At 54.4% G+C, this 15,015-nt stretch overlaps 1 protein-coding gene across 2 annotated transcripts in view; it reads left to right on the top strand.

The window, feature by feature from the left end:
• Nucleotides 1-13,776, top strand: part of Lsp1 (lymphocyte specific protein 1) — a 33,769-nt gene extending 19,993 nt beyond the window's left edge. For both annotated transcript variants that reach the window (XM_032891388.1, XM_032891389.1), the window contains exons 2-11: nucleotides 3,393-3,539; nucleotides 5,381-5,542; nucleotides 7,484-7,580; nucleotides 7,912-8,004; nucleotides 8,197-8,240; nucleotides 8,393-8,474; nucleotides 9,100-9,234; nucleotides 9,550-9,627; nucleotides 9,760-9,866; nucleotides 13,416-13,776. In XM_032891388.1, coding sequence (XP_032747279.1) covers nucleotides 3,393-3,539; nucleotides 5,381-5,542; nucleotides 7,484-7,580; nucleotides 7,912-8,004; nucleotides 8,197-8,240; nucleotides 8,393-8,474; nucleotides 9,100-9,234; nucleotides 9,550-9,627; nucleotides 9,760-9,849 — 928 coding nt within the window. In that variant the 3' untranslated portion in view covers nucleotides 9,850-9,866; nucleotides 13,416-13,776. The remainder of the gene's footprint in view (nucleotides 1-3,392; nucleotides 3,540-5,380; nucleotides 5,543-7,483; nucleotides 7,581-7,911; nucleotides 8,005-8,196; nucleotides 8,241-8,392; nucleotides 8,475-9,099; nucleotides 9,235-9,549; nucleotides 9,628-9,759; nucleotides 9,867-13,415) is intronic.
• The last annotated feature ends 1,239 nt before the right edge of the window (nucleotides 13,777-15,015 follow it).

Below are 15,015 nucleotides of genomic sequence, written 5' to 3'. Positions count from 1 at the left end.
GCTGTTCCCAGAGAGTCAATTCAACCACTCCCAGTGGCTGCCCCCAGGCTCCTCATCACTTCCTGTCCCCAGCTACCCAGGAGGTGGTGATGGGAGGGGTCCCTGTAGGAGGCCTGAAGGAAGTCACCTGGGATACCTTCGCACAATCCCACGCCCCAGTCCTCTTTAGAGTGCCCCTAGGGACTGTAGAAACAGTATAGGTGTTGACCTTTGGGTTCAAACTGACTGGAAGGGGCAGTCACATGGGCAGCCTGCAGGGGGCAGAATTGCAACAGGGACTGAAGCCTGTCAACCTTCTGGAATTATCCTTGAAAGAACAAAGAGGGTGGGTAACTGGGAGGAATGGACCCAGGATGGGCATTCCTGACTCTTAGCAGGATCTAGGCTGCAGGCGAGGAGGTAGGGGTGCAGAGTGTAAAGAGAGACAAGACATTGAGCAGGGATATAGAGGCAGGGGCGACTGCCTTGAGTTAAAGAACTCCACTCAGAGTGGGAGCTGGTGGGGGTCGGTACACACCTGGAGCACCAGGGTACGGACCTGCCCCCCATTCCCCTCCAGCCCCCCCCCCCCGCGCCCCAGGCCCAGCTCCAACCCAGCCTCAGCCTGCGGTAAGCCCTGTGACAGCGTGGGCAGGATGTGGGGGGACAGGGCCCCATTCCTCAGCCCCTAGGCTGAGCCCTGGGCCCCCCGAGCCAGAACAGACTCAGGAAATGGCCTGATTGCGTTTGTACGGGAACGCCAAATCCCTTGCAGCTGCGCGGGCCAGGGCCACGGGCGGGGCGGCCATCGCCAGAGTCTTGACAGCTCCAAAGAACGTGCCAAGGGGTCTGGGCCGCTGGCCGGGGGGCGCCTTTCCCAGGCCAGAGGCCCCCACCCCACCCCACCCCAGGAGAGCCACCCCCTTCCAGTTCCCAGAACGGAGCCCAGCTGTGGAATAGTGACGGGGTGAGGTCATGGGGAGGGGGCGCATTACTCATTGCTTGAGGCAGGCGGGAGGGAAGAGGCAGGGGAAAGGGGCCCCAGGCCTCCTCAGCCTCAGAGCAGGGTCAGGAGCTGGGACAAGCTTCTTTCCAGCAAGGAACTGGAGGGGTGATGCTAGTAGACCCCTATTCCTGTACCCCCACTGTGTCCCCAAGACTTTGTCCAGGAAGGGCTAAGTTAGGGTAACTTTGAAGGGGGTGGGTCCCACAAAGGATGTTCCCAGAAAATACACTTTGGCTTCCTGCCAGTCCCAGGCTCAGGCCGGCACCACGTTGTCGGGGTGATGGTTAGCAAAACAGTAAATAGTGAGGCAGGGGCGGCCCCCTGAGGGAGCTTGGGAGGGAATGGGACCTGCTGTTTGTGATCCCCTGTTCCCTACCCTTGCCTACACATGTTTGAGAGTGACCCTGTGTACTTGTGTGTGAGCACGTGTGTGAGGAGGGCCTGTGTGTTAGTGCCTACGTGGCCACACGAGATGTCAGGAGAGAGATCTGTGTTTGGGTCCCTGTACTCATTCCTATACTCATTGCAAACCAAGCTCCCTGCCCCTTTCCCCAGGCTGTGTGTGTTGGTGACAGGTTGTGGTAACTTGGATTCTCTGCTTCAAGAGTCAAGTACCCCAAGGGGTCCTTCACCTAAAAATGCTTACAGGGAGGTTGCCCTTGTTAGGACAGGTGAGGCTCTGGTTCCATTCAAAGTGAGACACCCCCCACACACACTCAAGATAATCTTACTCACAGAGCTGAGCTCAGCCCTGTGCCCCAGTTTAAAGTGCTTGCACACACACACACAAGAACTTTACACGTAGGCTCAAACACATGTACGCTTACCCTGCACATATATAGATTCAGATAGCAAGAACAAACTGACCCCAGACTTTATGGTCTGCCTCTGAAGGAGGAAGAATGGGGGGCCTCTCTTCTCCCCAGCCACTCTGCCCTGATATTTTTGGGGGGCTGCTGGTAGACGTGTATGCAAGGAGCGACCCACAGCCCCCAGCACACAAAGCTATACTTCACTAGGTGGAAAGGGGCCAAAAGCGGCCCCCACATTGATTGAGGCCACGGAGGGAGCCAGGAGGCCCTCGGCATCTGCCGGTGATGGGAGCCAGGTGTAGGGAATTAAGAGGCTTTCTCAGGCTGGAAGTTGAAGGCCCTTCTGAGGCTGAGGCAGGCAGCTCGGCTTGGGGGTGCGAGGTGGGAGCGGGCAGGCAGCTTGCGTGGCTGGAGTCCCATGTGGCTGGTGGGGCGGGAGGTGGGGGATGAGGGAGGAGTGAACCTCATCCTGGAGCCTGTGGAGAGGCCTGGCTTTCGTCTGAGAGGCTTAGGGGAGACCTGGAGAGATTAGATCATGTACTGGCAGGGCTTCCTGGCCAGGGGGACTGAGGCCCAGAGGGGAGCGGGATGTGGGGTCATTCGGCGGACACTGCCCGGGAAGCAAGGAGACCCCAGAAGGGAGACAACTCTGAGCAGTCCAGGCACCTTGGGCCTGGGGCAGTAAGAACTGTAGAAATAAAGGACCCAGTCCCTCAAAGCTCCAGCTGGTTTTTTTTTTTTTTTTTTTTTTGGGGGGTGCCGGGTAGGGGGCAGTGGTCAAAGCCTAAGGTATCTACTAGACACCAGAAAAATAGGTTTGCTGTGTAGGGTCTTTAGGTCCTCTGGGCTCAGCCAGCTTGATTTCTCTGACTGTCTCCTGGCTTAGGGAAAGGGACTCTAAGGAGCCCAAGTGTCAGCCTTCTCTGAGGGCTGTAGATATTGCTTGCCTCAGTTTCCCCACTTTCAAAACAACCCAGAGAGACTCCACAGAGAACCCTAGGGTGAGGGTGGGGGTACTCAAAGTCCCTAAGTGCAAGGTAGAGAAAGGAAGGCCCTGATAGACAAAGAGAGCCTGACCTGGTGGCTACTAGATGCAGTCTCACACTTGGAGGCTGTGTGGTAGCTACCAACATGGCGTTTTTAGGAGGCAGAAAAGAAGGTTCCAGATGGAAACCTTAGAGGTAGCTATCTGACTGGCAGCCATGGCCAAACACACCCTTTCCTTGTCATCTTTCCCAAAGCCCTCCTTGGTCCCCACATGGAACAAGGTAACTCTGCTCTAGCTTTGGAGGCAGCCAGCAGGACAGGGCAGTTGGTTATCAGTCCCATTGGTTTGCCTGAAGCCTGTGTGAACACATGTCTCTTGCAGAGGGTCACCTGTATGTAGAGCCCTGGGATTAAGCCCTTGACCACAGGCACTTTCACAATTGCCTTTGCATAGTAGCCTTTCTCTTAGACCAAACTGAGGCCTGCAGCCTGGTCCAGAGCTTACCCTCACCAGCTGGCAACAGGGCTTGTCCATTACCCTTTTATGTCACTCATGAAATGGCTATCTCAGCCACATAGCATGACTGTCTCTGTGTCTGCCCTTCCAGGCTCACAACTCAGTGGAGAGAAGAAGATGAAGAAGAGGCCGCCCGTGAGCAGCGCCAACGGGAGCGAGAGAGGCAGCTGCAGGACCAGGACAAAGATGAAGAAGATGAAGGTGGCCATTTCCTGGAACAGCCAGGGCAGCAGGCACTGTAAGCTGCTGGGTCCTGAACCCTATCTACTGCCACACAGAACCTGGGCAGAGACACATACAGAGGGTCAGTCAGGCTTGGCCTTGGAGCCACAGTGTAGGAATTAGAGGAAGGGACTGGCTCTTGGGACAGGCATCAATCACTACAGTCCCCAGTAAACACCATCTGCGGGATGCTGACTAGCCAAAGGAAAGGGTCCACAAAGTTATGTGAGGCCTCCCCTCCCAGCCTCCAGGGGCCCTGACTCAGGCTCTGGACACCCTGAATGGCCCCAGCCCTGGCTTGGACTGGTGCTGACCCCAGCCATGAGGCCCTGGCTCCCAAGCCCCCCGCCCAAACTCCTGGCTGCCGGTGACTCACGGAGGCCACGTCCAAGTTGGCGGCCACGGGCCGGCTCGTTTCCTCCTCAGGCCCAGGAGGCCTCCGCGGCTGGGCTGGGCTGTTTTTCCAATAACTCTCCCCTTCCTCCTGGCCCTGTTTTGTTCCATTTTCTCGGAGTCAGCAGCTTTGGGCGGGGTGGGGTGCTGCTGGGGTCATGGCCTCTCAGCCAGGTCTTCAGTTACTGGGTCCTTCTAGCCCCCAACTCCTTCTTACCCAGTAACTCACCCCGTAGCTTGAGAAAGGTTGTAACGACCAGCCTGAGTGCCACAGCAGCCTCAAGGAACCCTAGATGGATGGGGGAGAACATAGCCCTCTCTTGTGGAGCCCCAGACTGAAGGAAGAAGCAGAGCCCTGTTTTAGGGGAGCTGAGGACTGATGAGGGAAACACAGCCCTGCCCTCAGGGAACCCTAGACTGATGGGGAGGCATGGCCTTGTGTTCAGGGAGCCCTAGACTGATGGGAGAGGCATAGCCTTGTACTCATGGAGTCTTAGTGTGAAAGAAGAGACAAAGCTATGCTCTTGGAGAGACCTAGACTGACAGGAGAGAACTATCTCTGCCCTCAAGGAGCACTAGACTGATGAGGAGGCATGGCCCTACTCTTAGAGAACCTTCCATCAAGGAAAAGGTGCAGCTCTGCTCTCAAGGAGTCATAAACTAATAAAGGAGGCATGGCCTGGCCCTTAGGGAACCCTAGATTGATGATGGGGCTATAGTCCTGCCCTCAGGGAGCCCTAGGCTGATGGTGGAGCCATAGCTGAGACCTTGGGGAACACTAGACTAATGGTAGAGCCACAATCCTGTTCTGATGGAACCCTAGACTGATGGTGGAGCCATAGCCCTGTCCTGATGGACCCCTAGACTGATGGTGGAGCCATAGATGTACCCTCAGGAAACCCTAGGCTGATGGTGGAACCATAGCTGCACCCTCAGGAAACCCTAGACTGATGGTAGAACTATAGTTGTGTCCTCAGGGAACCCTAGATTTTTGGTGGAGCCATAGCTGTATCCTTAGGGAGCGCTAGACTGATGGTGGAGCCATAACTATACCCTCAGGGAGCCCTAGACTGATGATGGAGCTATAGCTGTGTCCTCAGAGGGCCCTAGACTGATGGTGGAGCTATAGTTGTATCCTCGGGGGCCCTAGACTGATGGTGGAGCCACAGCCCTGCCCTTGTGGAACTCTAGATTGATAGTGGAGCTATAGTCCTGCCCTCAGGGAGCCCTAGATGGAAAAGGAAAGCACAACTCTGTCCTCAGGAAGTCATAGGCTGCTAGGGAATGCACAGCTCTACCCTGAGTGATTTTCAGATCACAAACAAAGCAGCCATGGAGAGCCACCTATGAAGCAGATGGTCACGCTTACACTGGGAGTTAGGGTGTAAGGGAAGAGACCAGGGAAGGAGCATAGGCTGTAGCCTGAAGATCATCCCCTGACCCTCTCTTTCACTGTCCTTTCAGCGTTAGCCTGAAGTCCTCTGAACTGGATGAAGATGAGGGTTTTGGTGACTGGTCTCAAAAGCAGGAGCCACCAAGGCAGCAATCCTGGGAGAATGAGGGGACTGCAGAGGGGTCAGAGCCCTCTCCAAGTGAGAGTGCAGAGGAGAGACAAACAGAGGACAGGTAAGTGTGGACCAAGGCACTGGCTCTCTCTGACCCCAGCCTGGGCCTGGACAAGTCTTTCTGCCTACCCTTCCCCTTAAAAACACTGCTCCAAGAGTATGAAGTGGATAGGGAGGTAGGAAGAAAGGGAGATAGGGCTGGATGGCCAGCGAGGGGGCTGCAGGGAGAGAGTAATGGGGATATTGCATTCCTGGGTTCCCCAGGGCTGGGGGGGCCCATCCTGACTAGCTGAGGCCAACTGGGGGGGCTGCCACATCAGCACACAGCTGCAGCCCACTTACGTAATGTAGGCGCTGCAGCCCACGCCCGCCAGCCCTCCCCAGGCTGGCTGAACTCCATTCCCACGAAGGGGAGCAGGTACTTCCAGATGTGAGCCTGCGAGGCAGCCCCGGGGACACGTTTTCCAGATGTGTGGACGTGTGTGCCTGTCTAAATCAGGATGGACGGAGGCCCGAAGCCCCCTTGGGCCTGGAGATGAGGGGCTGCTGCTGAAGTCTCACCTTTCCTTCCCACACTGTTCAGGGCCAGGTGTGAGGCTAAGTCTGCCTTTTCCATCAGGCCTAGAGAGAGAGGGTCTCCGGCCCTGCTAGGGAGCCCCAGAATTGGAGGCCAGGGCCCTATTGCCTTGAGTGGGCCACAGCCAAAGGCTGAGCTGTCTTCCCTCAGCAATTACCCCACTCCTAGCCCCTGAGAGGCTCCTGGGTCAGCAGGAGCAACTCTTTCTCAGTTAATGCACTTCGTTTTCAGCTCACAACCCTCCTTTACAAAAAAAATCCCTGTTTTTTCCTGGGACCCTGGTTCTGAGCCTGCCCACTGCCAGCTGTCCTGGGTCTGCCCATCACCAGCCTCAATTTCCCCTTATCTGCCTCCGTGCTTTCTGCATATTCTGGGCTTCTAGGCAGGCAGCTACAGCCCTGCCCCTAGCTCGCTCCTTTCCCCTGTTCAACAGCAGGGGGCACTTTAGATCTTCCAGCAGAGCTCTGGTGCGCCAGCCTCCCCCTACCCTCAAACCCGCCTGGCCGCCTGGCCCGCCAGCTCTTGAATGGCCCCTCTGTGTGGCTGCTGCTGGCTCCGACCCCAGCCCACCTTGGGCGGTGGGTTTGGGTTTTGGCTGGCACATTCACCAAGGGGCCTGACATCATGGAAAATACAAGAATTTACTATCTTCTCCTCCAGGTTCAGAGCCGCTCAAATGCAGAGTCACGCCCGGCTGCCCACTGGCTAGCTGCCCCTCCCCAAGGCCCCTCGCCTCAATAATGCAGTCCCTTTCCTGGAGTGTTCCATCTGCTGACCCAGCACCCCCAAACACTCTGGGCCTGGGCCCCTAATGGCCTCTCCTCAATGTTATGTTCTGCTGACCCATTTTGCCCATATATGGACAGAGCAAAAGCCCCCAGAAGCTGGCCTTGCCCAGATAGAGAGCTGTAGGAGGCATCCAGCTTTACTTGGGTGGCCCTAAACAGTGAGTAGCTAATGTCTTCAAAGGGGCCTCTCAGCACAGAGGCCGTAGAAGACAGTGCTGGCTTTGAACAAAGCCCTATACATCCTCTTACAACAGTGCTGTGGCTGGACCCGTAAGATGTTTAATGAGAGGTATAAGGTGCTTGCAGATCCTAGCACCCTGAGTTAGATGCCCATGACTCCCTCAGTTGTCTTCTGTCTTTAAAGAGAGAGAGAGAGAGAGAGAGAGAGAGAGAGAGAGAGAGAGAGAGAGAGAGAGGCAAAGAGACAGAGACAGAGAGAGACAGAGAGAGAGGGGTAAAAACGAATTTTTTTTTTTTAAATCACTGTGGTCCTAAGAGCCCTGCATACCAACTCATTTGACTGCCCCCATTTTACAGATGACACACCAGAGGCTTGGAACTGTAAATAGCCTAGAACCAAGCAAAAAAAAAAAAAAAAATCCTCCACAATTGTCTTTGTCTCCCTTTTCTCCCATAGTTCTCACCAAGCTAAAGTCCACTTGGAGGAGTCAAACCTGAGCCACAGTGACCCCAATATAGAGGATGATGTCGGGGGTTCTGGGGAGACAGAAGAGGTGAGAGCTTCCTCAGGAGCTGGTCTGTGATACTCTGTGGGTGTTATTGTCTCATAAACTGGCTTAGAAGAGACATCACCCTGAACCCTATACTTGAGTCCTTCCAGGACATAGTTTAGAAGGGTGGTGAGGCTGGTGACCCTCTGGGTAAGTTCCTCCTCCATGACCAAGAGACACTTCCCTGCAGTCAGGGATTCCAGAGTTATAGCATGTCAGGGCCAGACCAGGCCTGGGGCCCCTGAAGGGGAAGACCGCTGCTCTGACAGGCCCTGGGTGGGGCAGGAAGGTGCAGGGAGGGGTCACCTAAGCTGCGTATGTTTCTTATCCCTAGCATCTGATAAGTCATCAGGCCAGGACCCCCAGCCCTTTGGCCTTGGAAGACACTGCTGAGCTGAGCTCACCTCCCCTGAGCCCTACCGTCAAAGTAGGTGAAGCCTGGGTACCCGCTTTGTTGCTGTTTATGTCTGCTTTTCATGTTCTTGTCACCCCCTGCTGCACTGGCAATCCTCTGTGATGTGGAAGTGGGGTTGGTTACCCAGTGTGTAGACTCACTGTGAGATAGAACATGGGCTTGATGTTGCTATGCGTGACCCACACCTCTGTGCATCCTCCACAGCTGGCTGATAGGACAGAATCCCTGAACCGCTCCATTCAAAAGAGGTTTGTCTACGTGCTCTCTGGCATTCTCGAAGACAGGGTGGGAGAGTGGCTGCCGGTGGAGATCAGGGGGTGTGGTTCTCTGGGATGAGCTTTGGGTGGGCTGGGAGGACTTTGGAAGGTAAAACAAGGCTTTCCCTTTCTTCTACCCCTAGCAACAGTGTGAAGAAGTCTCAACCAACCTTGCCCATCTCCACCATCGATGAGCGCCTGCAGCAGTACACCCAGGCCACTGAGGTGAAGTATACTCAGTTCTCTGAGGCCAAACCTCTTTACTATGCCATCATCATCTATCCACCTAAGCAAGCAGCTCTCTCCATCCCATCATATCCCTCTCTCTGCCCAACCTGTGTCCTTCCATCAACTCACATTACCTCTTCCATAAACCCTAGGTCTCTTACGTCACAACAGGCATGCTCTGCCCTGTCATGCACCCCATTCAACCAGTATCCCTTTATCTACCTAATACCCCTCCGTCCATTCAGCATCTCTCTACTCAACCAGCACTCCTCCACTCAGCCACTCACTGTCCCTCCATTCAGGCAGCATTCTTCTATATGTTCTTTCTCTAATCCATTGTGAGTCCTCCTTCACAAAGCCCACAGCCTTCTCTACAACCCACACCCTCTCTTCAGGTATTCCTCCATCGCAGCGATCTCCATCTAACTCACATACTCCATCCAACTAATGCTCCTCCAGCCCCAAGACATGTGGCATGAGGCAGAACTGGGGGTAGCTCATAGGATGCCAACTAAAGGAAAGGACATCTGTCCCGAATCCCTACCTCCAAAAAACGCAAAGATGAACGACGGTTGCTGATGTCTACCATGGTAATTGTCTCGGGGCTCTGTCTCCTCTACAGTCTGCTGGCCGAACTCCCAAGCGGTCCCGCCAGCCCTCCATAGAGCTGCCCAGCATGGCTGTAGCCAGTACCAAGACTCTTTGGGAGACAGGAGAGGTGCAGACTCAGTCTGCGCCCAAGGCACCCTCCTGCCAGGTAGGAGTCCTCCCCAGACTGGCCAAACTGGGAAGACTGAGAACGGGAAGTTCGCCAGCATGGTGGGGGTGGTGACTTGGGATTGTTCTTTGGAAAAGCAAACCTGGGATAGCCAAAGTGGAGTGTGGATGGACAGGCTTCAGGGCTCAAGGAAAAATCCATGCCGTCCTGATAAACATGCAGTATGACTCTCCTCTCCTCCCTACCAAAAGTGAGCTGGGTAGGTCCTCCACCTTCCAGCCAGGAAACACCAGGCAGAAGAAAAGGTCCCATGATGAGTGTCTGTCCTGTGATAGACCCTGTGTCTGTCCCCAGGATATAGTAGCTGGAGACATGAGCAAGAAAAGTCTGTGGGAACAGAAAGGAGGCTCCAAGACCTCATCCACCATCAAGGTAGGTAGGGCTCTGTGCCATAGGCACAGACTGATCGTAATCAAAGATGGTGGCTGTGGCCATCCCCAAAGACTTTCCAGAGTCAGTCTTTCCTTCTATAGCTTCCCCTTGACACTTAGTCTCACCTAACAGAGCACCCCATCTGGAAAGAGGTACAAGTTTGTGGCCACAGGACACGGGAAGTACGAGAAAGTGCTCGTGGATGAGGGCTCAGCACCATAGACCATGTATGCATCCTGGTGAGTCCAAGGACCAGAGAATGGCATGGATTTTCCTGAGGATGTGGGTGGGCTCTATTCAGGTCTTGCAGGCTGAAGACCTGGCCTTAGAGTTGCCATGTCTTCTGTCTACCAGTTGTCTTCAGCTCTCTGGAGCCTAGAACTTGGTCCCTTTAAGCAGGGTCCTGTTTGCCCAGTACTGTCCATAGGAGACTCGAAATGCCATTTAAGAACTTCTACTCCATTCAGTGGGGTTCGTGATTGTGTGAACCAGCACTGGAGAAGGTGGGTGTGACTTAGCCTCTAAGAGTGTGGGTTATCTTGCAATCCAGTAAAGGAGCTGAGACCTTGCCTTGGCCCCTCCACCCAACAGAAGGCCCCCGAGAACTCTGCCGCTTTCCCCCATCCCATTTAAGAACACAAACTGATGTCTGTGTAGTGTACATACATTTATTGGTGGCTCCATCCACAACCGTAATGCCCATCACATCCCGGGTGGGGCTGCCAGCTCGACCCTGGCTGAATCCTGGTGGCTGTAATGGGAAGCCACTCCTGGCCCCTGTGGATCCCTCCTCTCACAGCTGATGAGAGTCTGGCAGATCTTAGGGGTTCCTCTATGCCTGGCCCCTGCCTCTGTAGCCCTCTAGCTCGACCTACCCTTACCCAACTGTTGAAACTTGGCTGATTTTTCACTACACCATGCATTCAGTAAGCCCTTGCTGTCAGGAAATCAGAAGGGACATTCATGGAACCATAGAAAATCCTTCCTCCATTGCCCAGTTCTATGTACCTCTCAATACCCCCTTATCCAAGCCCTCTTGCACTGACAAGACCCTAGACCTGAATTTAGGCACCCACCATCCACGAACATTCTCCAGTCTACATTCTCCACAACCCCAAACCACCCCCAGCCACACGTTCCCAGCTTCAGTCACTTCTCTCACTTGCCATATCAGTTCCCACCAACTGATCTGTGTCTGTCCAACAGGCTCCTCCCCTTAGCAGCTAGAACCCAGCTACCATGGTCATGCACCCTGCTGACCCATCCTGTTCACTTGTGAGGGCCAAGGCTCTCTTCTCTGTACGCACAGCCTCAGCCAGTTTCTGTCTACCACAGTCCAGAGTCCCAGAGGCCACTCTTCATCACTGGAGCCTCCAACCTGCAGCGGTCCGGTTGAAATTCTTGGGCTGGGAATGCAGCTCCAGAATTGGGTGGAAGGTAGGAGGGGGCCGGACCACCTCCTGTAGCTTCCGGGCATTGAAACGAGGTCGGCACAAGAAAGGCAGTCGGCTGAGGCAGGTCAGAGGGTGGCCCCTATCTCCAGACCCTACAGGCTGGCCTCTATGGGACTCAGCCAGTGACATGCGGTACAGCACTGCATCCCACATCCTGGAGGCTCGGGACACGGGGGGCTGTGGGCCCACAGGGGCTGGCACCTCTGGTTGTGTTGACTCCAGGTTCAGCTCCCGCTCTGGAAAAGCAGGCTCCTTTGCATCCTCCATCAGCTGCTTCTTTAGACGTGTCCAGCCACTAAGAGAGGGCTTAGGTGCAACTTTGGGAGCAGGGCGTGGTTGGGGGCCTGAAGGGCCCGAGGCTCCGGGGAGGCTAGAGACATGATTGGGCTCCATGGCAGGCCTGGCTGTGGGCAGCTCCTCTGGATATTTTGTTTCAGGAGCTGCAGAAGCTGGGCTATAAGGTGAGGGTCCAGGTGAGCGGTATGTAGGGGCTATGGGCACCACCACCCTAGCACCACTTTCTCTGTTTATTGAGGCCTGAAAGCTAGATGGTGGCCTTGTTATAGGGGGCTCCTCGGGCCCAGGACTGACTGACTGTACCCCAGTGGGCAGTGGGCGAATATGAGCCACTGGAATGAGAGACTGGGTTCCAGAAGTACACAGGCTTTTATCACCATCCAGGGCCATTTTGGGGGACTCAGAAGTCCCAATATGTGAGGATGGTGACAGCCGGATGTGCACTTGAGTGATGTGGGTGCCACCTACTGTAGGGGCAGATACATGGGCAAAGCCACCACGGGGGCAGGCAGTTTCTGGGGCTGGTGCTTCAAGATTGGGAGATGCCTTGAAGTGAGTGGCCAGAGACCTTTGCTGGGGAAGGCTGAAAGAGAAAGTGGATTTCTGCAGGGGTGATGCCACGTGATGAATAATGGGGGTGTGTGGAGAGCGGGGTAAAGGGGCCACTGTGTGAGGGGCTTCAGCAGGACACAGGACTGGGGTCTCCAGGTCATGACTGGCCTCACTCACAGGGGACAGGGAGGTACGGAAGGCTCCAGGTGGGGTGGGGACCGTGCCCACCATCTTCTTCCGAGCAGCTTTTCTCAGTAGCTTCTGAAGTCGCTGGTTGTCCTTTCCTGGTTTAGGCAGCAAGGGTGGCGGGGGCCCAGGGGAGGGCTCAGGTCTTGGGCCTGCTGCCGGGGGTATCGACACAACCGAAATGAGCATCCCTGATCTGGGGTAGAGAGGAGAAACAGTGGTCAGACTGCCTTCCCTCCCCTGCCCACAGGAGGGGCTGGGTGTTTTCCTACTGTATGAGGAGGTGGGAGAATGTGTAGACTCAGCTGCTAGAAGCCCCAGTTCCTATGCTGCCCAAAACTGCACCTTCTTATGTTTTAGTCATGGTGGGTGGCTTCACCATACCTGGCGGAGGTGAACTTACAGTAGCCCCAGGTCACTTGGTGAGTGCAATGGTTACTATCTGCCTTCAAGGTTCTGGCCCACCTTTGAGTGCCAGCTTGGCCCCAGACTTAGAGTAGTGCAGGATGGGAACAGAGACCCACTGATGAACTGCAAGCAAACTGCTTGTGCCTGGCCAGCTGCCGGACAGTGGTGGAGGGCAGGCTGCCTGTAGACACGTGAGGGGCGCCATGCTGTCGCCAGCCTGACCACAGGCGAGTCCGTGTACTTTGAAACAGTGGTGAGGGGGGGCAGCCAAAGGCTCAGGCAAGCTGAGGCTGTATTCTTAGAGGTAGATTAGCTGGAAGATGGGAGCAGTTTTTGCTGAGCTATACTAAATGGGATATCCCCACCGCCCTCCTGCTGAGGGTGGTCCTGGCCAAGCTGCCTATCTTGGTTTCTGGGCGCCACGTGTTTGCAAGGACATTGACAAATGGCATCTGGGCCAAGCTGGAGGCCATCTGGTTTGGGGTGGAAGGAAGCCTGTGGCTGTTGCAGTAGGGGCTGGCCCTGCTGAAGCTGGAGCAAACACTGGAAGGGGGGCTGGAGGGGTCTTCTCACACTTGCTCCCAGCTTCTGGGCTACCTCTAGGAAACTGGTCCTTGGGAATTGGGGCAACCCTGGGTTTTATTCATGGAGGCCACCTCAGTAGGTAGTCAGTATTCTCTTCTAAGCCAGCCCAGGCCCAGAATACTGTTCACCCTGACAGCAGGCCTCCCAGGTAACTGACCACTGTAGGCAAGAGCTTCCCCCAGATAATACAGGGTATAGTAGGGTCTGATGGCCACTAGGAAGGAAGAGTTGCGGAGGGGACAGGCCATGCCACTCCTTCAATTCTAGCCTTATGGACCCCTACCCTTGCCTATGTTCCTAGGATAGACTCCAGCCAGATGCCACTCCCAGCCCTGACCAAGAAATTGCTTCCTGTTGCCAGTCTGGCCCGCTCTCCTGCCTCCAGCAACCCAACTGCCACTTGCCTCTCCTCTTGCTACTGGACCCTCCATCTTCTATGCCTTCTCATCCTCTGACCAACCCTCCAACTCTGCTTCTCATCATCAGCTAAAGGGACCAGCCCGTAGAGGAGCCGAGAGCTCCCAAGGAAGGATGGAGGAGAGAAGGCAAGCATCCCAACCAGATCCAAGGGGTAACTGTCCCCATGCTGAATGCTCAGGACTCCGAGTCCTGCCCTGTTTATGGATCCTTCGTTTTGTGTAATAAAGTGCATTGAGTGTCCTCTATGCATTTGGATCTCCTATGCTCGCTAACAGGAGGAAACGTGGTGATCAAAACAGAAAGGGCCACATCTGTTGGCCACTTGAGACTTGACCAGCTCTGTGGACAACCACTCTGTCTTGTCCTATGGCCTTGTAGTATGTTATGATCGGAGGTATGAAGTGGCCCAAGTTGGGGTATCAATAATGGATGTGGCCTACTCCTCTTCCAGAACATAACACTTCAGTGACACTTCCTTGCCTGGACCAAAATATGCCTCATAGCACCTGAACAAGGGCACTTCAATCTGTTCCTGGTAGTGTCTACTAAGGACAAGTGATGCCACCAGGCGTTTCCCATCTCAGTATCCAGAGAGTGCTCTCTGAAGGTGTGATGGTGAACAGATGGGTTGTTGGATGAATGTGGATGGGTAGCTAATGGATGTATGAATGAACAGATAGGTAAGTAGATAGATGATAAATGAATAGATGAGAAGAACAGGAGGGGTAGAAAGATGAATGATTGGTGAGTTATTAGGTAGGTGGATGGGTAGGTAGATGGGAGAATGATACATCCATCATTGGATATCCATAGATGGATAGACGGGTGGGTGGGTTCATGGGTGGGTGAATGGATTGATGGACAGATGGGTAAGTGGATAGATAAATGGATGGTTGGGTGAACATGTAGGTGAAAGGACAGATAATTGATGGGTAGATAGAGGGATAGATGGATATACACGTAGCTGGATGGAGAGATGGATGGATAGATGGGTAGGTAAATAGTGGCAGGTGGATGAGGGAATAGGTGGTGGATGAATGGATAGGTTGATGGGTAAGTAGTTGAGTGGGAAGATGGGTGGATAGATGGATGGACAGATAGATGAGTATATGAGAAGATGGATGGTGAAAGGAGAGAAGAAAGGAAGGGAAACAGTGACTATGAGAGCTGATATGTGAGGATGAGCGAGCATATAAGGGCTGAACAAGTGAGTGAATGGCAGTTGGGTTGTCTCTCAGGGACACCCTCCCTTTGCCAGGCCTACCCTGGGCCTGAATCTAAACCTTGTTGTCTCTAGAATCTGGAGTTTCTTGACTAATGGTGGTCTAACCTTGACTGTAACATCCACCTAGACACACAGAATTTTGACTTTAAAAGCTTTAAACCCCACTGGTAGGAACACATAGCTCTGAACGATTAAAATTCAGCAGTTACAGTTGCTGAAACAGACAGGTTGGCCTTATCCCGCCTGCTCACAGCTCACCAC

This window comes from Rattus rattus, chromosome 2 (assembly GCF_011064425.1).
Source record: "Rattus rattus isolate New Zealand chromosome 2, Rrattus_CSIRO_v1, whole genome shotgun sequence".
Taxonomy (NCBI): domain Eukaryota; kingdom Metazoa; phylum Chordata; class Mammalia; order Rodentia; family Muridae; genus Rattus; species Rattus rattus.
This window is presented reverse-complemented; position numbering and strand designations above follow the sequence as displayed.